This window comes from Danio rerio, chromosome 25 (genome assembly GCF_049306965.1).
Source record: "Danio rerio strain Tuebingen ecotype United States chromosome 25, GRCz12tu, whole genome shotgun sequence".
Classification (NCBI taxonomy): Eukaryota; Metazoa; Chordata; class Actinopteri; order Cypriniformes; family Danionidae; genus Danio; species Danio rerio.
In genome coordinates this window covers 31,367,501-31,395,002 of record NC_133200.1, presented here as the reverse complement: position 1 = coordinate 31,395,002, position 27,502 = coordinate 31,367,501, and the positions used below count along the sequence as shown (strand labels likewise).

Genomic DNA, 27,502 nt, shown 5'->3' with positions numbered 1-27,502 from the left:
CTATCATCATTTGGCGACAAGGTTTTAAAAAGCATGTCAGGAAGAGCAGGAGAGCGCGCTTTTTCCTTTGATCTTGTTTTTTGTGTATTTTGCTGACATGATTTAGATTTTCGTTGTTTTTGCTTAACTTTTGTTTGGGCAAAATAATTTAGCATTACTTTTGCACGCTTTAAGAAATTTTGTGAGTTATGTACATTTGTTTGATTTGTTTGTTCATTTTTGGCTCCGCTCTTGCCCGACAATATTAAGCTATACCTCCTCAAGTTCACTCTTTTCTCAGAGTAAGGTGGATAGGGAAAATGTCGTACCACTTCCATTCCGCAAACACGTAGAAAATGTATTGTTAAAGACATTAGGTAAGAGGTGAACATTATCTGTATTTATAGTATTGTATAGTTCAGTATAAGGAAGAATGCGGCACTCGGCGCTGAAGACCTTTTTTTCTTTCATCAGTTTTTAGCAAGGTAAGAGGGGTTATTTATGAATTAGAGTTGTTTTGTTATATTTCTTTTTGCATATATTTGACATTATTCAGGTTTCACTTTTGTACATTAAATCACTTTTGTTGGCAGTTCTGTTGGCAGTTTCTTTTGCTTAACACCCTCATATTGCAAATTTACCACACTTTTAAATGCTATTCCTTGTAAGTAAGTTTTGTGAAACCATTGAAACCCCCTTTTCACTGCACTCGACATTTGGACACGAGTGTCGGAATACGCCCCCTTGTGGCAGCCGCTCAGTATTTTCAGTGATGTCTTGCACCACGGGGGAAAAGCTGATTTCACGGTGTCCGAAATAAAGGAGGGCAAAAGCAAGAGCCTTCATTCTCTGTTCGTTTACGTGAATGAATGAATACTAGAAACTCATGGACCGCTAAAATACTAAAGGGAATGTGGAGGCAACATTAAAAATAAATATTTTTATTACTTTTTTACTTACATTTATGAACAGATTTTTTTTTTATATAGACTTTTTATAATTAAAAAAAATAACCAAATAAACTCCTAATTTCTCATCTCACGAGCACGATCTGCTTGTTCAACACTGGAATACATCATATCCAGTCGGCAGGTCGCATACGGTCTAGTCGCAGGAGTTCAAATATTTCAACGGATCTGCAGCTCAATTCGGATCCGAATTTTAGCATACGGAAATGGAGCTTTGGTGAGGAGATTATTAAAAATTAACAAATACATTTCTCAGGAGTGAAAAAATAAATATCATGTACTTGAGTAACATAAAATGTACAAAAAGTTTCATCCGTTTGATCTCATTTACCTTTATCCAGCATTCCGCATGTAACGTCTTGACATGTTCAGTTGTGTTGGTAACGTTAAAACTAATCCTAATTAAAACCAATAATGGTAGTTTTGTCTGCGAGTAAAGCAAGAAGCTTTACATGGTTAATCCTGCTTTAACCCACCTTGAAACGAGCTCACATGCAGTGAGGGCGAACATATATGCACATGCAGAGTGTTGTGAAGTCTAATGTGGGTGTCGGGAGGAAACATGAATATTTTATACAAGAATGGAAAGTGCTTATTGCCAAAGAAAATGAAAAATGACTCCTCTACTCCCTGCTTGTTGTGATTTTTGCCCTTGTCAGGAGTTTTGTGGATAAATGTTTGCAATATTTACTTCACAGTTAAGCCTAACTATTTATTTGCCAATTCATTTATTCTAGAAATGTGATGAATTGCAAGATGATTTTACTGTTATTTACGTCATTTAAAAAAATTGAGTATTTAGAATTTTTTTTTATGTATGAATATAGTTGTGCTGTGGAAGGGGCAGTTATTGTGCCTTTTTCCATTTTAAAATTAATAAAAGTATATCCGCTTAAGTTATGACATAAAAAATACTGTTTTCAGCTTCAAGCCACTAATTATTTGAGTTGAGCAAATATTTGTTTGGTTTCCCAGAGATGGGTTGCGGCTGGAAGGGCATCCGCTGCGTAAAAACGTGCTGGATATGTTGGCGGTTCATTCCGCTGTGGCGACCCCGGGTTATTAAAGGGACCAAGCCGAAAAGAAAATGAATGAATGAATGAAATATTTGTTTGACCACAATTTAATCATATATAAAAGTGAATTCTATATAAAATCATGATGTACGCAACAGTCTCTGGACTGCAACACCGACACCAATATTTTAAACATTAATATAACATTTGACATTAGGCATGGATTTATAGTGATCATGATTTTCGAAAGTATTACATCGCTTTGTAAATATTTATTATTACCATTTGTTTAGCCTCCCAATACAGTTTGATAGAGCGCTTGGACCTGGTAGCCGCTTTGTGTGATGTCACACTTAACTAGCGGATAGTTTTCGTTGTTAATGCATTGGAGAGTTAGGCCGTACTCACACTAGGTACAGTTGCCGCGAACCGGGCCAAAGCACGCTTGTCCCCCCTCCCGTCTCCCCCGACGGCCCGCGCTCGACCACAAACGGGCTTCGGCACGCTTGCGTCATCGCTGCTGCGCTGTTCAGTGAGAAGCGCTCTCTCACTCAGCAGCACTGTGGAGATTTCTCTTGTTATATCGTTTCAGTCGTTTGATATGCCGTCAAATATTTCGCCAAACAGTCCTTAGGGATACGGGGACACGGAGTCAGATATTTCGCCGAACAGATCCGCCACTTTTGGCGCTCATAAACAATCATAAAGCTCACGTGCTGCAGGAATGAGGAGGTCTGCTGAAGGCGCGCAGATGTCGTGCAGTGAGGGGTTTGCGTCTTTAATAAACTACGGCAGTTTGCGTTCACTGAACAGTAAGAATTATTAATAAATCCATATGAAACAACCCCTTAAAAGTCACGTCTCGCTTTCAGTTTCGGGCTGTGGCGCGTTTTGCACTCACACACAAGCGTACCGCGCCAAAGCCCAAGTGAACCGGGCTCAGGCACACCTCTTCCAACCGGGCCAGGGCCGGCCAAGTGAACCGTGCTTGAGCCCGATTCAGCGCACTCACACTTCTCAAACGATCTGGGAAACGGGCCTGGGCACGGTACGGATGGCATAGTGTGAGTAGGCCCTAAGAAATTTTCCACAAAATAATGGCTCCTACACACCAGGACGCTTTTCGTTTGCGTTTATCGTCAGCGTTTTACGAGAAGTTTTTCAGTATTAAAACCCAAGCGCTTTTCACTGGCATCAAGCTGAAGAGTATGCAAAATCACTCTTTTGACGTTAGATGGCGCTACACAACATTAGGCTTCTAACACCTGCTTATAACACAGAAGAAGAGGATGAGAGGAAGTTCATATGTTTGTTGTTAAAGTTACTGATTACTTGAACAAACATGGATGGTTCAAGCAGCAGCTCCGTCTCTAGCGATGAAGAAATGATTAGTGTTCACAAGAGCAATAAGCAGCTCCACGTTCATATCGCCTCCGGGCATCTTCTTCAATGTGCACTCGCATTGACAGTTTTGCGCTTGAGCGCCTTCAAGTGCGGTTTACTGTAACTTCAGCAGCTCCATGCACGTGAACAAACGTGCCGATCTGATTGGCGGCGCGTCAAAACAAAAAAACAAGCATGAGGCGTTTTTTAAAAAATGACGCTTTTGCGCCTGGCGTTTTGCGCGTTGGTGTGCATAATCACATTGACGCCGTTTATTTAGTCACGAGATGTTAAACGTCGATGGAAAACGTGAGTAAAAAATATCTTGTGTGCACGGGCCCTTAGTCATCTAGACTCGTTTTAGTAATTTGTGGCTAATTTGTTCAGAAATAAATCCATTGCAACCCATTGCAGTAATTATCGTTTTAGCTTTTATTGTTTTTTTGTTTTATAACAACATTGCTGGTGGTGTTTAGACTAACATTTTCAGTCAAAAATGGGAAACTTGGGGAACACCCTGTTATTTTTGTATGTTTTTCTGTTCAATATTCCAATGTTTTTGAAAACATTGCCGTTGACATGTCTGTGTGAATGAAAAATCGTGTTCATTGAAGTCTTTGAAAACAATCACATAATGAATGTACATGATATGCACACGCATTATGTCATCTTGTACATGGTATGCATTTCAAGGGAGTGTAGACTGAAGGCAAGCATAAAAATGTATACATAACAATGGCGGAGTATGGGTGGTGGTGGTGTTGTTGTGTTGGCTAATGCTTGATCAGCAAAGTGGATTCACCTCATTACATCCAAAAGTAGAGTGGCATCATACACACGAGAAATTATACACCGCCATGAGTGTCAAACCATCGGTGGCATGTCATCTCTTCCATACAGGTACTATTAATCAACAAGGTGGCAGCACCAAATACTGGCCTAAAATATGTAATACAGGGTTTTCTCATGCGTAAACATGCATTGTTTTGAAAATGTTGTGTAGCCGTGAAGCTTTTTCAAAATGAAAGGGAATTTCTCTGTTTTTGGCTACATCATTGTCGTGTAAATTTTGCCTCCATTGTATTGAAAACCAAAGCTGCATTTGCACTGCAGATCTTAATGGTACAATTCTGATTATATGACTATCCTTTTTTGTTTTTGGACAGCCCTCTTGCTCATTTGTTTAATAGTGGTTTGTATCTGATGTCTGTATTTACATTACATTAATGCTGACAGCTCTAATAACAACAAGACCATTTATCGAATGTGATATTTAATTTATTTGTAGGGCTTTTTGTAAACGGCATCCTTATATTTTTAACACTATTATTTTCTTTCTATCTACAGTGTTGCGGAGCATAAGGTTTGATATGTTGGCCTGTTTGACAGAGTTCACATTTAGCTATCTTCTTTTCAGGGAAGTTTGCTGACCAGTAAGGATTTTAACGATATACCCGTGTGGTGTGATTTATGCACTATTTGACCAAATAAGGTTGATATAGTTTTAGTGATGCAACGATTTCACAATTAATGGTGCTTTAATTCGTCACGGTTATTGATCGTAAAAGCTTGTCAATATTGTGTTTCTGCACGGAACAATACTGCTGCAACTAAACAAAGTTATGCCAAGTGTGCACTAGTTTAAAGTTCCTAGCTTGTACCCAAGCACACTGCATTAACTAAGCTTAGGCCATTACCTAAGGACCGTTCACATATTGCGCGTTTTGCGCACACAAGTTTGTTATTTTCAATGGAGATGTGTGGCTTGCAGTTGCATATTAGGAGTGATGTGTATGTAGTGCGACGCCCTCACGTTTTCCTGGCAAACCTGGTTGAAAGAATGGCTTGAGCGCACTGCGAGTCATGTGACAAGAACTGGACCGATCAGCTTCATACTTTATGGAATATACACATTTCAACTCCAAACAGAAAAATAAATAGAAAATGAAAATACCAAACAATTTAATAATATAGTTGATCAAAAGTGCCTTTCAGACAGGGGTTTAGCAGCCTTTGACTACATTTGTTCTATTTAAATCAGAAAATTCTTAGCTAATATGTTGCTTAGATTTACATTAGACAAATATATTTATTTATTAATATAATTTTTATTGATTTATTCATTCATTCATTGTTCTGTTGTTGACAGGAATGTAACAATTCACTGTAATTGGCTGAAAATCTATTCAAATATGTGACGATTCAAACTGGTTGAAATGTTGAATGTATTACAACAGTTTTTGAACAGAGGGGGCGCTGTTTACAGGCACACTCTTACTTTACCTGCACATCAGCGGCAAGCAAGAGGTGGGGAGGCAGTAAAATGACAGCAGTGGAGTCCGCCAGACAAACACAAACTGTGTGCAAATACTGCAAAAAGATTATTTACAGACAGAACAACAAATAGGATGCACATAAGCTGTCAGCACAGTGAAAAACTACTGTCACCGACGTCTATATGCAAAAAAAAACTATTAATAAGTTAAACCACATGGACCAGATAATTTGCAGCTCTGCTTGCCTTGGCGATTGCTACGGTGGATCAGTGTTTTCATATTTAATCAGTATTTTATGCCAGTGGCCAGTCGCCTGGAGAGCCTATTGAACACCTCTGTACACACTGCTCTCTGGTTTAGGAAAGGCTTTTCTCTCCACACCAGCCATCTCAGTCCCCATTGAATGAGTTTTTTTTATTTTTATTGTAAATGTCCAAATACCTCCGCTTATGCCAGAAAACATAGATATGCTCATACTACTTAAAAAAAAAAAGGTAAAATCCCAGCACGTTCACAGTTTATTAGTTTGTTTATATTAATCAGTCTTAAGTTTATATTATTATTATACTTTTTTATTTTGTTTTAAAAATAGCAATTTAATTATGCCAGAAAATGTATGACTTAGCAGAAAAAAAGTGCAGCATTTAAGAAAAAATGAAAAAGCTCTTCACCTTAAACTTGTTTCAAGAGTTCACACTTAGCCAATGATCCATCAAAGCTTGTTTGGCATGCTGTCCCGGGAGAGAGCCCCGAGCTCAAGGGATCCTCGAGCCCGGGGCTCCCCCCCGTTCGCAGAGCTGGAGGGGAGCCTGAGCTCGGTGGATCTCAGAACTCCCCGACTGCGATAGCTAAGGGAACATCTGAGAAGGGGCTAGAGCATGCATGGTTCTTGAGCGTGATGTATGTCTTTAGATGGTGGGAGGAAACCGGAGAGCCCGGGGAAAACCCACGCGAACACGGGGAGAACATACAAACTCCTCACAGAAACGCCCACCGGCTAGGCGAAACTAGGCCAGTGGTGTTCTTGCTGTGAGGCCCTCAGTGCTAACCACTGGGCCACCGTGCCGCCCAATCAAATGTCAAGGAGGAGAATGGGGAGGAAGGGGGGTTTCTTCCAAACGAAGATAATGTGGACTGGAAACTGCGGTTCTTTATAGTAGCTTAAGGCTCATATGATTGGAAGATAATGATTAGCTAATACGAGACCGGCCGTGATAAATCATAAGCACGTGATCCTCTCGAAATTAGTTTATAAACAAACTTCACTTAAAATATTTTTGTTTAAAATTCATGACTGATTCGTGAATCATGAGATTAGTATCATGAATCGTATTGGATCTTGAGTTAGATGAATCGTTACATCCCTAGTCATTTATTTTCGGTGTAAAATTATTAATTATATTTAAATGTCAAAAACCTTTTTTTACTTATTTTTAAGTCCAAAGAGAAATGGATTATTGTCTTTTATTATTATTTAATATTATTTTGTGCTTTAAAATATAAGGACTTATCATGTAATTTATTTTTTTAAATGCTAGTAGTGATTATTCCTTAAACCGTGATTATTCCTCTATAATTGTACAAGCAAAATCGTTGCATCCCTATATTGTTTACACGGCGGATGTTTTCTCTCATTGCCACCATTTTTCAATGACGTACAACTCGCATTAAAAATCCAATCTACCTGTTTAGACTTTAGGCATCAGATTTTTTTTTTTTCACAGTTGAATGAGGCTTAAAACCGATCTAAATATATATATTTTTTCCTACTAACACATAGTTGGACCAGGTCTAATCTGTGCCACATGAGGAGAAAAAATCAAAATTGAATCGCTTTAACCATGCAATGTAAATGCAGCCTAACATGCCTAATCCAAGGTTGTGTGAAAAAGGAATAAAGACTACTGGTTATTTGATGCGCAGCCTATCAATATAAAGCCTCGTGACTTCAGTTGAAGAAATCAAGAAACCCAGAGCATTTTTGTGAGGTCGACTGCTTGCTGTATGTCATATATAGATCAACCCAGACCTTTTGCAGTAATACATCAAAAATAGTGTACAAAAGGCTCAAAATACAATCTTTCATTTTGTGTAAGCAAAAAAAATCCCTTTTTGTTGTTGTTGTTTCCTTTGTGAAATGTGATCGGACTTCACTGAACCATCTTTCAGGTTATCAAAGCTAAAGATCTAGCCGCACAGCATCATCCAGGGTCTTTCGTCGTCTGTTAGACCATGCGCTTCCTGTATGCCCCCTCACTTCCTCTCTGAGAAGGCCTTACTGTAAGAATGGCAATCATTGTTCAGGTCAAAGTGTGGAATTTCCTTCACCAGCCAGGCGTCTTGGGCGCCTTATTGGTTCATCGTAGAACTGTGGCTTCTTAATGTGGGCAGCTGTTTCCTCCTATATTTAGGGCAGTGGTCAGATTCACTGGCCTTTTTTTTTTTCCTCTAGAAAAAAAACGGGGGAGGGGATGAAATTAGATGGTGTTTAAAAAGAAAATTTGATTGTTAAAAATTGCTTCCACTTCCTTTATGTAAACAGTTTGCTTCGTCTTAGAATCTAAACACAAAACAAATCAACCCCAGTTGAGTTTTTATAGGTAGGTATAGATAATTTTTTTTATAATTTAGATTAATCTCTGTGTAATCCTGGAATTAATCTAGATTAAAATGGCTCATTTGAATTCTGCAGAAGGCATTCAGAATATGTGTGCTACCCAAATAATGACTAAATATAAGTCTTTAAGAACGGGTTTCTCAAGCTAGGTGGCGCATTAGCCCAGGAGCTCATCTCCGGTTTCCAAAATGCATCAAAAACTGAATGAAATGTTCATTAGTGAAGGTAAAAAGTGCCGAACTGCAGTTGAAGTCACCCAAAATTACAGGAAACTCTTACATTAAAGCATTTCACATAAACGCTTTATTTATACTTTTGTCTATTAAGGCAAATAACTAAACTACAGATGTTCATGTAAACATAGTCAGTAGTGTCTTCAAAGTAAGTGAAAGATCCAAAAGGGCATCCTGCTGATTTGATTCAGAAGGGCACTTTTTTTTTTTTTGTTCGACGGCTCACCCGTATACATCCGCGCCCAAAAATATGAAGGTGAAAGTCATCATAGCTTGCGTAGAATAGACCCAGCTCCCAACCCAACTTTGAGAATATATTAACAACGATATTTTTTTTCACCATAAGAGTCTCGTGTTAATGCAGCAGGTTAATGCCGATAATGGCCCACCATTCTTTTTTTTTATATAGAGCAGTCTGTTGACATTGTCGGGGGACAATGTGGACCTTTTGTATTGAAAGATGTGAGCTGAGAGTGAGAACAGGCAAGATCCACAACAAGCAGGACTACTGAATTAGTATATATAGACGTAAGAAGCATCAAGCGGTACATCAATGACACATACAGGTACGCGTTGTGTCACACCAAAGCGCACAAACAGACAAAATACCGGAGCCGGAGCAACTTCCTTCAGTTTCAACACGCATGATCTCGTTCATCAAATTTGCTTAAACTAAGCGTTATAAAGTTTCACAAGAATTCTGACATAACAACGCGAAGCAGACACTTTACAAAACTTGCGTTAAAGCAGGAAACACGTCAGACTTAATGAAACATTGAAGGGCACATGCTGAAAGGCAGAGGAATGCGCTGACTTTGACAGCTCGGGACTTCACCTGGCACTTCGTTTACATGGACGCCAATACTCCATTTTTAATATGATTAAGATAATACTCTTATTAAGAGTCTACCATGTAAAAACAGCAATTTTTGATTGCCTTAAAGGACCACCGAATCACACATGCTGAGTTTTTTCTTTCCGTTCGCTATGCGGTATCAAACTCCATTAAAACAGAAGTCGAAAGTTAAAAATGAAACATACAAAATTAGATGAAACTCTGGAGAAAACGCTGGAGAGCCTGGTGATGCGACATTAATTATTTTATACTGAAACTTGCCTTAAAAAAGTGCCTCCTTAGTCTTATCCATATTTCTTTGCATGTTGAACACACCACGGCCACAACAGGAAAAAAAAATGCAACTGCGTTTTTTTTAACGTGTTAAATATTTAAAATTAATCGCATGCATTAACGCACTAATTTTGACAGCACTAACACATATATATATATATATATATATATATATATATATATATATATATGTATATGTATATATATGTATATGTATATATATATATATATATATATATATATATTTTTTTTTTTTTTTTTTTTTTGAAATATTGATTTTTTTGATTTGATTTGCGATTTCATTTTGTAGTCAAGCTTCAGCTCAATAATCTGTATCCTAGCTTCTTATTGCTAAACTGCATTGACTGTTAAAAAGGAACGGAAAAGATATTAACTTAAACACTTTTTCAATTTTGTTTTTAAATAGTCAGAAATGAAACACAAATTTTTCTCTAGAGCCACAAATAAAATGACCTTAGCATTCTTTTAACAAGTTTAACTGAAATGAGGGAGAGTTTAGGTTATTATAACAACAAAAAAATAATTGTTATAAAAATAAAAACTCTGAAATGGTACTTTGCTGTTCAGTTGACTTTTTAGGAAGACACTCCTCTTCCAGCTGCTTGTGGTGCTTTTTTAGATGCTGGTTGTATTTTCCCATGCTGTGGCAACAATTCTTACAGATTACCTGTTTTTGTTCCATGTCTGTGACTTTGTAACCAAAATATTCCTATATTATCGATGTCCTGTTTTTCTTTGATATTCATTCATCTATTATTGCTTCTAAGACGGCAGATGTCAAATCCTACTTGTCTGCGCTTCTTATTTGTTTGTTTTTAATTGTGGCCGTTCTGCATAGTTCAGTTGCACAGTTCTAATTGGGCAGAACGGAAGTGTGCTCGCTCAATTGGCTAGTAAGATGCATTTGCTCTGTGCAAGGGAAATTCAATAATGCATATAAATTTTATATCGCAGTCTCTAGCGATTTAGCTAATCGCTACATTTCAAATTGTAATTGCGATTCAATTTCGTTTAATTGCACAGCCCTAGTTAAGTGACTAATGCAGCAATGTTAGTCATTGTCTGTCCTCTGCTTTTTGTCTCCGTATGTTGACATTTTAGTTGAATTTGCATCCAGATCCTGTCTTAAATAGATTTGTTCAGCATTTACATACCCGGCAACATGATGCTTTTATTTCATTATCCCAGTCTGATGTGTGAGACGTATTCGGAGAGACAGCATGATATCAATTAGAAGTGCATTGCTTCAGCATTAAGCCATAGCACTGCTTCCATCAATCAATAGCGAGCCTCTTTAGCAGGAAAAGGCTTCCAATGACTTTCCCATTCTCCAGGTTGTGCTAAATTGGTTTCACAGTTATGAATCGTGTCACAAGGTCGCTCTCTTGACGCCGTTTACGCGATGCGGTTTTCCTGCGCTGCTGTACCTGAATCTCCAGCTCGATGACCTAGCGCTAACCTTTTTGCTAGAATCTAAGCAGCGATTGTTTGATGAATGAGTAATGTCATTCCCAGCATTAAATAACTGCCTTTCAAAGAGAGGCCTTGCTCCGGACTCTCCGGGGGGTGCTGGGCCTTGTCTTGGAGGCCTGGCCTTCTAAATTACACTGGCTAAATGAACGCTTTATGACTGCTCGCTGTGAGGAGGTTCAGAACAGAACATTCTGATCCCAATAATTCCACCAACTCAAATGGAAGTATTCCAATTAAGGGTTTGTTTGGAGATGGTGTATAGATGTTGTGCTTCTGTGAAGAATATTGCACAACAAAATGTTCAATTATTAATATTTAGCTCTAGTATATTTGGTTATACACTTATACATATGTGTATATATTTATATTAGGGCTACACAATATATTGTTTCTGCATCGTTATTGCAATGTGATCATTAACAGTAGTCGCATCGTTAGTTTACTCAGTGTTGAGCCTGGATTATAATTTATCATTTCGTAAGTGTTTTTTGAGGCCTATGACTGTGATATGCAAATAATACATTTACAAAATTTAATTTAAAGATCCACAACAAAATTTGCATTCAAAAATCCATTTAGTAAATTAAAAAAACTCTATTAAAAAAACACAACACCAATTCGTAAATTCAAAACAAGATTCGAAAATAAACAAATGCAATTCTTAAATTCAAAACACGATTCATGAGCACACAAATCCAGTTCTTAAATTCAAAACACAATTCGAAAATACACAAATCCAATTCGTAATTGCATTCGTAATTCGTAACAAATTGTCATCTTAGATAATTATAAGGTTCTATCTGACATTTTTGTCAAAGTTGAGTTATTGACTTTCTTATTAAATGACAACTTATTTACATTATGGGATGATTTTAGACTTTTTATTTAAAAATAAATGTTACACACATACTGAATCATATGGAATGAAAAAAACTTTAAAGCGCTCAATATCTCAAAATCATGCAGAATGTAGATAGAAACTTTTAATTCTAAGGTGACGTAATCCAATTCATAAATTCAAAACATGAATGATAAACACAAATATAATTCGTAAATTCAAAACTCGATTGATAAACACCCAAATCGAATTCGTAAATTCAAAACACGATTGATAAACATACAAATCCAATTCGTAAATTCAAAACATGATTGATAAACAGACAAATCTAATTCGTTAATTCAAAACACGGTTTAAAAACACAAATCCAATTCATAAATTCAAAACACGATTGATAAACACTCAAATCCAATTTGCAAATTCAAAACACTATTAATAAACACACAAACCCAATTCGTAAATTTAAAACACAATTATTAATCACAAAAATCCAATTAGTAAATTCTAAACATAATTGATATACAAACAAATACAATTTGTAAATTCAAAACACGATTGATAAACTCCAAAATCAAATTCGTAAATTCAAAACACGATTAATAAGCACACATCAAATTCGTAAATTCAAAACACGATTGATAAGCACACATCAAATTCGTAAATTCAAAACACGATTGATAAACACACAAATCCAATTCGTAAATTCAAAACACGATTGATAAACACACAAATCCAATTCGTAAATTCAAAACACAATTATTAATCACACAAATCCAATTTTTTAATTCTAAACATGATTGATAAACGCACAAATACAATTTGTATTTTCAAAACAAGATTGATAAACGCACAAATCCAATTCGTAAATTCTAAACAAGATTGATAAACGCACAAATCCAATTCGTACATTCTAAACACGATTGATTAATACACAAATCCAATTTAGAAATTCAAAACGAGATTCATAAACACCCAAATTCAATTTATAAATTCAAAACAAGATTCAAAAATCACAAACCAAATTCATGAATTAAAAACAAGATTTAAAAATACACAAATCCAGTTCGTAAATTTAAAACACGATTAATAAACGCACAAATCCAATTCTTAAATTCAAAACACGATTCATAAACACACAAATCCAATTCATAAATTAAAACACAATTCAGAAATATACAAATCCAATTCGTAAATTCAAAACACTATTGATAAACTCACAAATCCAACTCTTAAATGATCAAAGTTCTCTATGCTTGTAGATTGTTTATTATATTTTATGCGCTCGCATACATTTACATGTTCATATTTGTGTTATTTTCTTTTTTCTTTTTAAAGATTACTATTATATGATGTATTGTCAAATGTGTTGTTGATCTTGTATATACTATAACTTATATATTTGAAGACAGAATGTCACATGAACATAATCATCACATTTATTACCAACATAAATGTTTTTGATATTTGTTTTTTGCTCCCTTGTCCTTCTTTGTGCATGTGAATTTATGTTTATGAGAATGGAGTGGCTAAATTAGGGCATAATCCTGACCTCAAGTCACAAAGACTATTTAAACCCCACTTCTCTCTCTCTCTCTCTTTCTCTCTGTCTCTCCCTCACTCACACACATACACACAGACTCACACACATTAATTGGTTTTATTCCAGAATAGGCCAGTGTGGTATGTGTGGGGGGAGGATTTGAGCATGGCATTATGGGGCTCAAAGCCCCTCCCCTTATGTCTTGTACAAACACTTGTAACTGCGCTAACAGAGCATGAGTGTATGTGTGTGTGTGTGTGTAGTTTTTAGTTGTCGCAATCCCTTCAAATGAGCTTCATTGCACTGGCCTCTCCACACCGGCTCACTGCTCCCAGATTAAGAACTCAATCACTTCAATCCCTGTTTTTTCTGCCAGGGCTGGGCAGCACAGATACACTTGCACATTTAATGCTACAAATTGGCAACCGCTTCCATTTCTATTTCAGGCCAATACTACCTGTAATCAGTCCATCCATTTACCATAGGCCACGTGTGTACCTGTATTTTTTTTATAATATCATGCACTTGTGATCTGAACTAATACCAAGTCTGTGTCTAAATGGGTCAAAAAAGCTTTAATAACCTTCAGAGGTAGTCAAAAACAGGCGATCAGATCTTAAAGTGTAAATAGGAATGCATTTTGCCAGATCAGGGACCAGATGGGAACTATTCCAATGCGATATTGCTCGTGAACTATTCTTTGACATTGTTAAGCTCAACATAATCCATGAAGATGATATTAAGCACTATAAAATTGCTCTCAAATGCCATTCTGTAGTTTAATGTGAAGTACAGATTAGTATTTCAGTGGTTAAATTAGTTCTTCACTCCGTTGAGCTTGTCAATAATTTGCTATTCAACCTGTGTGCCGCGTTCGGTCATGGTTGGATGGACTGATAATATTTGTCTTTTTTTTTTTTTTTTTTTTTTTTAAGATGTGTTCAAGGAGTGTCTTATTTTGACAGTGCAGCCTTTAGATCTTTTGTCAAACAAAACAAATCCCTGGTTTATTGTGCCAATATTTAATATTTATTTAAATTTTACTTTTTTGTTTTTTCCACAATGCGATCATTTGAATTAAAGGTAACTTTTAGTTCCCGTGGCGAAATTGATTTAGGGTATGGCCATCATCAGGTGTTCAACATAATCATAGAACATCGTAATACAACACAAAAATACTAATAATTTTAACATAATTAGTAATATCAATATAAAATTGATAATAATTTTCTTACTTGGCATCATTTGTATTAAAATGTTATCAATACTAGATTTTTTACATGGGGAAAAAAAACTAAAACAATTTCAGAACTAATAACTACATCTTACAAACCAAGAGGCCTTGCTTTTTTGTGAGAAATTAGCCGCATTCAGTTAGTCTTTTCTTTCTTAATGTCTTTTGTATTTGTTTCGACATTCAAGACCAACTTATGGTCATAAAAGCTTTTTTTATTGTCTTGAGCAGGAACATGGCATAGATTTGATACATCGCAGGAAAGGTGAAACTGAATTAACATTAATACACATGGATATTGAACACAAACATACAACACATGCACAAATCGAATAGTTTTTATAAAAATTCTAAAAATGAGTGTTAAATTGATATTTCTTTTTAAAATTAACATTTTTAATCCATAATATTTTGATTATTTGTGCAAAATGTTAATGATTTTATTATTTATGTTTCTTATAAATTTTTGCATATTACTGATGGAGGAATCTTTCCCAGGGTGTCCGTGGGGACTTAAAGTCTTAAATCTCAAAGGCAAAATTTTAGGCCTTAAAGTCCTAAATTTACTGGAATAGTGTTGTAGGTCTTGAATCTTTTTTTAACAGGTCTTAATTTTCTGGCCAACACCCATTTAATCACCAACAATCTGTCTCAATAAAACTTCAAACCTTTTATTTAAAAATGTAATTTTTAACTTTATCGTAATGGTTTAATTATTATACAATAATTTTTCCGTGTATTTACTGCTTAGGATACCGACCTGGACAGATTGTTGTGCATACATTTAGTTTATTATAGTTCTTAAAACTTTTGTTCATTTTTTTAACTTTTTTTATTTTAAAGAAATTTTATGTTGGAAAATAAGCTTGTATGGATACATGTAGAGCTTGCTTGTTTTTATTATTGTATTATTAATAATATTATAATAAAAATATTGGTCCCACTTTATATTAAGTGTCCTTAACTACTATGTACTTGCATCAAAAAATAAATACAATGTACTTACTGTGTTTATAATGTATTTGAGAACACTTGTGGTGCTTTTGAGTTGGGATAGAGGTTGGGTTATGGACAGATTTGGTGGCATAGGTAGGTTTAAGGGTGGGTTAAGGTGTAAGGGGTGGTCATCAGTGTATTTACAAATGTAATTACAAAAGTTAATTACAGATGTAATTGTATACATGTATTTAATCAAGCATAAGTACACAGTAAATACATGTATAAGTACATTGTAACAAACTATTAATTCCTATGTAAGTACATAGTAGTTAAGGCCACTTAATATAAAGTAGGACCAAAATATTTTCCATCTGGGCCATTTGAAAAATTCCTTTGTGTTTAGTCCTTTAATGGGTCTAAAATTTGCATTCATTATGGTCTTAAAACTTTCTTAATAAATTTAACTTGGTGAAACCTGCAGAAGCCCTGTTCCATACCCTAGTTATCATTTAGGAAAATGTCTACACTTAAACAGTAAGCAGATTTAACAGTTATAAATTGCTTACAGGTTACTACTTTTAAGTATAGCCTTTCTTCATATAAAAGGGATTTTCAATCCTCTTTAATTTTCTCTGGTGTCCGTTGACATCTCATTCAAGTTGCATTGAAATTTGCATTCTGATTCAGTGTGATGCTGATCATACATATAGGGGTTTGTTTCCCAATCGTAGTTTAGTACCAGGTGAAAACGGGGCCATAGCCACAGTCTTCATTGGCTAATATTGTATTCCCTTATCCCACCTGAACTAAACTTTCAACCAGATCTGTTTAACCCCTTAGCGGTCCAATGTTCCACCCATGGTATGCTGACTTATTAGTTACAGCAACCATTCTTTATGACCGACTACATCAAACTAGCTAAGAAAACAATCACTCAGTTGTCTTTTAATTGTGTCTTCTCCAGGTACACCTGTAAATCGAATCCCCATCATGGCCAAGCAGGTGTTGGATCTGTACATGCTGTATAAACTGGTGACTGAGAAGGGAGGTCTGGTAGAGGTGATCAACAAGAAGATCTGGAGGGAGATCACCAAAGGCCTGAACCTGCCCACCTCCATCACCAGTGCCGCCTTCACCCTCCGCACACAGTAAGATCTTCTGAAATTTTCCATCTCTCTCTTTTTGTACTTGAGATCATTGTGTATGGTATAAAGACATGCTCGTAATGTGGTTTTGACCATCCGAGAAAAATATAAATCTGGTGTATTTGATTGCTGCTGGTCTGGCATGTTCGCTCACAGCCGAGTAATGGCTGTTGTGATCGAATTCTTCCTCTAATGAAATTTCGCAATGTCAGAAAATTTGAGACACTTCTCTATTAGTGAGATCTCAACTGTGACAAACATTAAACCAAGAACCAATAGTAGAGCTGTATTTGATGACAGGTTTATCTAGGACTGCACAATCTATATTGTTTCAGTGTTAATATCACAATGTGTGCATTCACAATAGTCATATCACAGGATGTGCAGTGTTGAGTCAGGGTTATAGCCGACCAAGTTCAGAGTTGGCCACAGTTCAGAACACATGAGATTTGTGGGGTTATTGAGGATGTTTTCATGGACACCAATACTCCTATCTTAATATGAGTTAGACAAAATGCCACAGTGATGTTTGTGTACATTGACATCTACATAATTAATATGTATGTCTCTATATCAAACAAATGGCAATGTACACATTTGTCAACTGCAATGCTTTTTTGTCTCATAGCCAAATAAACCATTGGAAGACAATTTGAATGCAGCTACCATCGTAAACCGGATTAAGTCAAAACGGTGTTATTGGCCCCACATCTTTCTCAAGCCTGTTACCCAGCTGACCCGCACCAAACAAATATTATTTAACCTCTTAAACCAATATTAGTAGTTTACATGCCAGAAAGAAAGGGGGATGGAGGGGAAAACTCTGGAAGTACAAATATCAGATACAGTACTACAGCTCTTAAATGGGGATGGATTTTGAGATTTGTTTAAAATGATTCTTTTTTTGTTTGTTTTGTTGTTGTTTCTGCTAGTCATTAATTAATTGTCATAGTCTGACATTGACAACTAATATTTTACAGTGTAATATGGCAATTATTTTCATTATTTCATCATTTCAGTATTTTTATTGTGACAAACTACAATTGTAAAAGGATTATTAACCCTTTGACACAATCACAAAGGTGTGATCCGTCTTGGCTGGTCCCTGGAGTGTACAATCACACAGGTGTGATTTAAAGTGGTCATGGGACTAAGTTGCTAAGTTGCCTGTGCCCATCAGTCATCATAGCTCGAATTAAATGACAATTAAGCAGTTTAAATTATGCTGTATATTTTCTTACACATTTGAGGATTGGAGTATCAAATATTTCACAATATATTTCGGATCCATGTTTGTCAACATTTGCAGAAAATGCAGCTTTAATCTCTCCACTTTAGCACTAATGGCCAGTTTCCACTGAGTGATACGGTACGGTTTGGTACATGTCACCTTTATCAGTGTCTCCACTGCCTGGTGGGCGTGGTGTTCAACAGAAAGTTGCAGTCGACGTCATTCTCACTTAAAGTTCACATATGAGAAGCTCTTCTTACTAAACAAATGCTTTATATACATAAATACTTATGTACAGTGTAAATATATGTTTATTGCTAACCTTTCTATAAACACGATTTGATTATAGCTGCACATCAATGATAATGCGAAATAGCCTACGGTAACTCATCTGCTATTATATGAAATAAAAAATAAAACATTTATGAACACATACAGAGGTTTACAGTCTCTAAAATGTTACCAATTACAAATAAAAATATCCAAAACTTACATTTAGGCCTTATCTTGGGTTCATAAGCGATATGATATACTGTCAGTACAAATCTCTCATCTTTATTCTTCACCAGCACATGTGACGTTAACACATTGTTAAAAATCTATTTCGTCATTCCGAGTTCATAAAAGCCCAAAAGGTGATGATAATAATTAAACATGGAAGTTTAAAGACCCCTGTCCTTACCCTTGTGCAGTTTTCATCTTTTAGGTTACTGAAAGAGTCATTTGCTCCTTTGTTTTTCGTGCCTCACTCCCGCAGTGGTCCGTTTCTGAAAGGATCAGATGTCAGAAGCATATCAATAGTCACGGGCACGTTATCATAAGCTCAAGAAGTTCATTATTTCAAATATAGATGTGCGGTGTTCAATCGTGAGCTCTCTAGAGAAAGTGAAACCGTTCGATCCTAAAACGGCCTCGTAAACAACAATAAGGTTTATTTGGCTTTGAGGCTGTTCATCAAGACGATGACGAGGTTTGTTTGAGCTCCGGTCGACCATGGCTTGCTATTATATGGATATATTATTACGATGTAATGTCTCGGCTGTGTATTTAAAATTAGCACTTCCTTTGTTTTCATTCTCCTGGCTTGTACACACGCTAATGACATTTGTCTTACTTGGATCGGATATATATTCGATACCGCTTATTTTTGCTGGATAGAGTATCATCCAGCTGCAACCGATCCAAATCCGATCTTACACGTGCACTATTTGCTCAACAATAATTTATAAGCCAACAAAAGCCATGAAGGTATCCTATTATAAGGCAATAGAAAGTTGTCATGTAGTGAAGCCATGTGTCATGGCCTACTATATCCCATGTTCTGAAGCCTTTCTATACCTTAATGTGAAGCACAGATGAATATTCAAGTGGTTAAATTCATGTTTAACTCAGCGCTTCCATCCGCTGCGCCTGTCAGTCATTTTCCATTCATTCACAATTGGTAGCCTATTACAGATTTCAAAGACAAAAAAGGAAACATAAGCTGGATCACAACAAATCTTGTTGATGTCATAATGAATGCTCAAATAATGTAGCATAGTTTATTAGGTCTGTTATTTTTACTGAATAAGATATATTATTTGAGTTTATCACCAGAACTATAGAAACTGTATTATGTTAAAAAAAAGGCACAGTATAGGGATCGGATCTGTATCAGTCGATACTCAGAATTTTGGTATTGGGATCGGATCGGTTCCAAAAAAATGGTATCTGTGCATTCATAGTTTGTCTGCAAGCCAATATTGTTGAGATGCATGTCTAGCTCTGCCTTTTGGTACTCTTTTGTTGTACTAGGTACTATTTTAAAAAGGCTACACAAAAAGTGGTACAGCTATTTGGTATCTTTTGACAGTGGAAATGAGCATAAAGGCGTACCAAATCATACCTACTTCACCTCTCAGTGGAAACGGGTCATAACATGGCAGCACCCATCATCTATCATAGATCATATAATATGATCATTAAGCTCAATTATGTCAATTATTGCAGGAAATGGGGAAAGACACAAAAGAAATCCTCACTTTGGCGGTGCTTTTACTTGATAGACTTGAAACTTTAAAGTGATGCATTCTAAATAATGGTCACATTAAAATAACATGGGTCAAAGGTTTAAAAATTGCACCGTGTGAACCTGCGTTAGGCTGACAAGTTTTTAATCTCCTCTTACAGGTATATGAAGTACCTGTACCCGTACGAATGTGAGAAGAAGGGTCTGAGTTCCCCTGGAGAGCTGCAGGCGGCCATCGATAGTAACCGTAGAGAGGGCCGCCGTCCCGGATACAGCAACAGCCTATACCGCTTCTCCCCTTCACCCAGCGGAGCAGCCCCTCATCTCCTCTCTCCTCCAAAAATGCACCTTCCCGCCACAGGACACAACGAGCTGCAGGCCACCCCCAGTCCTGCCCTGAAGAAAGCCACAGGTGCGCAGTTTCTTAATGCCATTATCTCTTCTGCTTGACAGGAAATGAGGACAGTGAAAACAAAATGTAAATTCTTTAATTTCCCTCAGGATTTGTTTAGTCAAAAGCACTGCATGAAGAAAGATGTGGTGTCAATTGCTCCCACTAGTGGTGAGGTGGAGATTCACATTCGTTGTCATTAGCTACCTTTACATGGACACAATTAATCCATTTACAGTTGGATTGATGGTTTAGTCTGACAGGAAAGCCTTCATGTAAACACTTTAATCGTTTCTGAAGGTGATTGATCCAAATGAAACGCAAGATTGACAATGTAGAACTAAAGTAATCAGATCAATTGGGAAACTTATGACAAGTTTACATATGATCTATCTGCTTGTTAAGTGTGACGTCACGTGAAACGGCTTTCAGGTCCAAATACTCCATCAAACTGTACGTTGAGGCTTAACAAATGGTAATAATAAACGTTTACAAGGAAATGTAATCCTTCCAAAAATCTCAATCGTAATATATATATATATATATATATATATATATATATATATATATATTTATGCCTAATATTCGTTGGCTAGGGCCAGACGGAGTCTTCGGACGTTTTTTGCTATTTATGCTGAGAATTTTAGTAAAAGTCTGCGGAATTGTTTTGGGAGTATCATAACTAAAACTTGAATATATGAAGTAAAAAATAATATCTTTTTAACTTTTATTTAATGTTTAAAATGCAAATACAATTAGATTCACTTTATTTGGTAAATAAAGCAAGTTTGACATATAATTTATCTAGTAAAAGACAGAAAATATTACTGTACAAACTGCATTGTACATAAATCAGATGTACATTTTCACATTAGTTAATAATATTACTGAAATTAATAAAAAAAACTGAATAAATATAGATTTAAACACATTTACTCAAGTAAATAAACCGAATTAATGATGGGCTAAAAATCTGCTGAATTCTGCGCATGCAGATTCCATGTGGGCCTACCGATGGCCAGAAAGTGGTTAATTTTTTTAAAAGTTGTTAAAATATTGTTTTCTTTGATGCAGCAAGTCCAGAGGCTGTTTTGTACACCATGATTTTTATATAAATTTTGTAATAAAAAAAAGTAATAAATACGCTAACAAGGATTTTTACTTTTTGATATAGATACAAATTGGAATTCATTTATTTGTTCAGTATTATAGCCGTTTACCCAATCATGATGAATATGCTCTAGAGTTGGGCGATTTGGCCTAAAATCTAAATTTTGATTAATTGATCATTTTAACTTGATTACAATTAATAAACGATTATTTTATTTATTTATTTTGCTCCCATAGTTCACTGACAGGTTTTGTACAGTAAATATGCTCACTTAATGCAAGGGAGAGATTTTTAAATGAAGAGTGCATTACTTGATTTTAAAATAATAGAATAGAAAACATACATGTGCCTAAACCAAACAGTCACAAAAAAAGTGAAAATTAAATGCACTTTTGGAAACAAAATGAATTATTTTCAGTGTTTTCACATTAAAAGTAGAAAATAAATCTAAATAAAATAACTCCTATCCTGCAAATAATATTTTAAAGGATGCATTTCTTGCATCCTCTGTAAACAAATGTTTTAATAATTTTATGTAATGGAAAATATGCCGTCTTAAGGCATCTCTGGTGCAGCATTGTTAATCATCAATGTTTTGCAAAGTAACACAAAAGTAACAAACAGAGCAGGGTCACGTGACTCCACACACGGTAAATAATTGAAAAAAATCAACCTGGAAAAATTAGATCTTTCTTTGATCTATAACTGCATTTGGTCATGGTGTATGTGGAATACCTGTTGTGCACAAATAAACAAATATTGGGGAGATTTAGATTTAGTTTTATCAAATCAGAATCTTTTTTTTTTTAAACCTGAAATCAGATTTAGGTTTTCAAAAATAGTGCACTTTCCAGTGATTAACTACTAGCTATGTGGTTTTGGTTTGGCTTTTCACGTAAATGCATTTCATTAAATAGAACATCTCCACCTTCACAATGGCACCTTGATGTGGAATAAAACCAAAACTAGACAGGAAGTGTGTGGAGGAAATGAAGTTTCCTGTCCTGATTGGGGAACCTCATGGTGTGAAAGCCATTAAGGGGCTGTGTTTTCCTGTGAGGGTCCACTGACAGTGACAAACCACAGAGGCCAAAGTAAATGAATCACTTGTGTTGATGTATAAAGCAGGGAACCATGTTCATGTCAAAATATTGTGCTTCATAACTTCCACTTGGGTGATGAAAAGAGCACAGAAACTACTCCTCTCCCTGCTCTTGTGCCTATGTCACCTTTTTCGACATTTAAGCTAATCCTAAAATGCCAATAGCAATTAGCATTTTAGCTAGATAGCATTGAGGTCTAGCTCAATTTTGGCGTGGAAATGCTAGAGCTGCATTGGATCAAGGATTTTCAGTTTGATGAACTGGTATTGATTCTAAAATTCAATCTTTTAATTCTCAAATCAAACTTTGCTGAATCTTTGTTTAATCGTGTGAGCTTAATGCTTTGTTAAATCTCATAGTAAGTACAGTCTTCTTTACATGAAATGTAAACAGCTTTTCAAAATGGAAGATGATCTCTTTTGTTCTATTACTAGTTATACTCAAAAAATAAACTTACTGAAATGCATAAATGCTAAATGAATCTTTTAACAGGCGTCTGTAAAAATGACCAACTACATTTACCTCAGAAAAGCCTGGACAGTTGATGGTTACCTGCTTAAATACCAAAAATCATATTTTACTTACTTTGTTAGTAAAGTCTTTTAATATTTAACGTGTATTTAAATAAATGTGTTATGAAAACAAGCCACCATTTGGTTTTGCACATTTCAACAGAAACTATATATTATTTATTAATTATATCTAACTATAGTTGTTAATATTTTTATACAACTGCTATTATTTTAGTGTTGATTCAATACATTTAACAATAAATAGTGATTAAATGGCCTTCTGCTGTTAATTTGAATTTTTAATATTATATAATTGAACCAACTGTTTGATTGATTGATTTGATTGATTGATTGATTGATTGATTGATTGATTGATTGATTGATTGATTAAGGTTGTGCAATATTGATGACAAAATAATGTGGGGGGGTGGGCTGGGGGGTACAATAATGTGTTTTTGTGCTGGCTAGTTAGGGCTTTCATGGACAGATATGACACCAGTAAGTGGTGGTGCGCTAAGTTTGTTAAAGCCAAATAAATGTCATGGCTTAAGTGGAGACCCTGGTACACAATTACAGAATATGTTAAACACTGATGTATACAGTATATTAGTTTTCAATCTTAAAAAAATTAATAGTTACAAAACTATAATTTAGAAACACATAATTTCTTACATATCGGTTTACAATATATGTAACTGATGCCGTTTTCTAGGCTTTATTGGTGATAAAGGTGAAAAATGTTGCACCATTATTGCCTTTTTAGCTTAAGTAGAGGACAAAAGCTAACCAGACCGTAATGAGTGAATTGAGCTGGCAAAATAAAATAAAAATAAAAAACGTCAGTATTTTTTAGTAAATGTACTTTTTTTTTGCTCTTATTCTTTCTATAATAAAAAAAAATAATTTTAGAGCGACTCATGTTCTGTCGTCATTATTATTTAACTTTTATAGGTAAAACTCTCCGAGATATGATGAAAAAGCAAGTGATGCATCAGTTTGATTTAAAAAATCTTGAATGGTTATAAAAATCTTTATAATCATTATAATAAATTATAAATAGTAATTAGTTTGAAAGTCTTATGATGTTAATGATATGACGTAGCTCCAGAAACTTCATACTTCTCTATTCATCCGTCTGACTTTACAGTGGCTTTCTTTTGACCGCCACAGTTGTTTTAAAGAGCCTCATCTCTTTGAGGTGTGTGCAGTCAGCGAAGCCGTGCGATGCGGCACCAGGCGAACGTATAAATCAGCCTTAAGATGTTTGTTTGTTTGTTTTTCCTGTAGTTCAATAAATCTAACCTGTCTTCAGTACTGTTCAATTTGAATAAATTTATCTATCTTATTTTGTGATTTTTTTTTTTTGCATTTCCTCTCTGTGTATGTGTGTTTTTAATATTGTGATATAGGTCTTAAATTTATTACTTAATGGTTGTTAAAAGGTCTTAAAGTCTTAAATTTGACATTATAATATCTGCAGAAACCCTGTATAAAGAAAAAAGGTGCATTTAAAAAAACAAATACATGCAGAAATATTTTTTACTTTCAAAGCTCCAATTATTTATCTGCATTTTAATAGTTCTTATAGAACAGGGATCAAAAACCTCAGTCCTGAAGGGCCGGTGTCCCTGCAGAGTTTAGCTCCAACTTGCCACAACACACCTGCCTGGATGTTTCAAGTATACCAAGTAAAACCTTGATTAGCTTGTTCAGGTGTGTTTGATTAGGGTTGGAGCTAAAATCTGCAGGACACCGGCCCTCCAGGAACAAGTTTGGTGACCACTGTTATAGAACTATTAGTACTTTCAGTAGAAAAAACATTAGTTCAATAACAGTTAATGCACTGTTTTTGGTTTTGTTAAGTGGTTAACTTCAGCTCATACGTTAAAACAACCAAAACAGTATTTCCTTAACGGTGAACATCATTTGAGCAGTTTCTGTTCTCTCTCCTCAGTCCCAGAGGACAGTCCAGCCTCCATGCTGCCAGCTCGTCTCCCCTTAGCCCTGGCTCTGGGGCATCAGCAGCAGCTGGCACGTGCCGCCACCCTGGAGCAGCTGAGGGAGAGGCTGGAGACTGGCATGGGTGCCGGCGCTGTGAACGCGGGGCCCGCTGTGGTCGAAGGGCCCGAGAGGAAAATGGCGCGTCTGGCAGAGGAGCAGCAGAGGCTACTGCAGCAGGCCTTCCAACAAAACCTGCTGGCCATGGCATCACAGGTGAACCCCACCAACCTGAGGATGAACAACGCCAACACCCGCGGTGAGTGTGAGGAGGGATTATTAATGTACAGGGAGTTGGAAAGTAAAGTGAGATGTGTGTCATTGACGATTGGGTTGTGTTTTCAGAGGAGAAGCAGGACTTGTCTCTCAGCATTTCTTCTAATGGCTCTGCCAGCATTACTGTGTCTGTGGAGGTCAACGGGATTATTTACTCAGGTGTGTGCTATTATATTTGCTCATATGTGCGATTGGCTAGTGCTGTTTAAGGTACTTTAACCTCAGGTTATTCCAAAGACCTACTTTTTAAAGATTTTAACCTGTCATATTTTATATTTCTGTTTAATTTATGGTAAACTGAACACAGTGTTAATGTAAAATAAGGAAATCAGTTGGCCTCGATCAGGCCTAACAAAATCAACACAGAAGTAAACCAAATCGACAAACTGCCACTTTACAATTTAACTAAACAATTCGACTCTAATTGAATTGTCATTTGAGAGCTGAAGCATCAATGTAAAATAATGCAAAATGCTTAAATGTGATCTGGAATAATTGATTCTGCTACAATTAGTCACCTTGGAATTATAAGGTTCTATCTGCGTTCTAAATGATATATAAGTTTTAATAAATAATAAGTTTTTGCGTTCCATATAGCAAACAATATGTGTAACAGTTCTCTTTCATACATTAACATGACAGAGACCCTAAATGTACTCTAAATGTAAATGATCAAAATTCTCTTACATTTGCAAATTGGAGTAAAAGAAACACGGTAAATGCAGATAGAACCTTCTCATTCTGAAAAGTCATTTTCCGCTTGGAATTATCAGGGTTCTATCTGGCAGATCATTCACTGAAGCATTACTTTTCAAGAAATACATAAAAAATGTATAAATTGGTGTTGTAACAATATGTTGATACTTGAGAAAGTAAAATTGTGCTTTCTATAACATTTATTTAATGTTTTAGGATGAATATTTTTTCTTGTTCAAATTAAACATGCAAGGCTGAGTTAAATATTTTGTCCAGTGCAGATGTTAATTTCATCTCATAAATATGGTAATATTTATTACATTTTATGCTTTATAAAAATTATATTTATTGATTTATATGTCCCATAAAATAAATTAATTATTTGCCCTTCTTAGGGCTTAATATATAAATTTAAAGACTTTAAAGAAAACAAACAATGAGCAAATGAGTTTAATAAACACCGGAAAATGTTTTACTTGCCATATATACAAAAATAAAAATATTTCACATTTAATTTATATGTTTTTTAATATTTATTTCTATTTAACGGTGTAAAATTTAACATTTAATCTCAGTTTCAAAAAGTGCTTCTCAATTTTGTGTGGTGCAGCATTATTTAGCCGACTCAGATTTTGTCTTTCTGGTCTTTCCCGCTGTCTATGGAGGTCAAATGACAAAGAAAGCTGATCCTGATTGGTCCTCATGCGTTCGTTAAAAATGCTGATTGGTTCACAGAAAGAACCTTACAGAGCCAAGCTAGAGTTCAACTTTGTAGATAAAACCTTTTTTGTTTTTAAATAAAAGTGTTTCAATGTTATACTAAAACATCACATAATATAAATAAGTTGTCATTTAATTAGAATGTAAGTAACTCAATTTTAACAAATGTCAGGTAGAACCTTATAATTCTAAGGTAACGAATTGTACTTAAACTTATTATTTCACTTTTTCAACTGCTAGCATAGTTAACTTTTCCAGCATTTTGTGCTTTAGCTCAAGACGCTAACCCCAAATCAGATACCACATGGCATGACTAAAAGAGAAATTTTATGCACTTTCGTAATTTTCGTCAATGAGAAATTTACTGAAATCACAGTAAGAGAGTGTGACAAATGCTGAATTACTATTGCTGCATCATAAACATTTTGTACAAATTAACGTGAGATGGATAAAGGACACTAGTGATGTGACGTTGTGCGCCGAGGCTTTGAAGCATGTATCAAAAAAAAGGATACATCTCACAGTAAAGCAGTGTACCGGAGCTTGATTCGTTTTGCCATCATCACGTGATCAGTGACGTCTGAAGCTTCATTTTCGCCTGTACCCACGTGACTGCTTCCAATTTTGATTCAAATGTTAAAACACCCTCATGGGTTAGGAAAGTG

The 27,502-nt window shown here is 35.6% G+C and overlaps 1 protein-coding gene across 2 annotated transcripts in view; it reads left to right on the top strand.

The window, feature by feature from the left end:
• Positions 1–27,502, top strand: part of arid3b (AT-rich interactive domain 3B) — an 85,471-nt gene that overhangs the window by 52,015 nt on the left and 5,954 nt on the right. For both annotated transcript variants that reach the window (NM_001083002.2, XM_009298079.5), the window contains 4 exon segments: positions 16,611–16,794; positions 20,192–20,442; positions 25,102–25,404; positions 25,491–25,580. In NM_001083002.2, coding sequence (NP_001076471.2) covers positions 16,611–16,794; positions 20,192–20,442; positions 25,102–25,404; positions 25,491–25,580 — 828 coding nt within the window.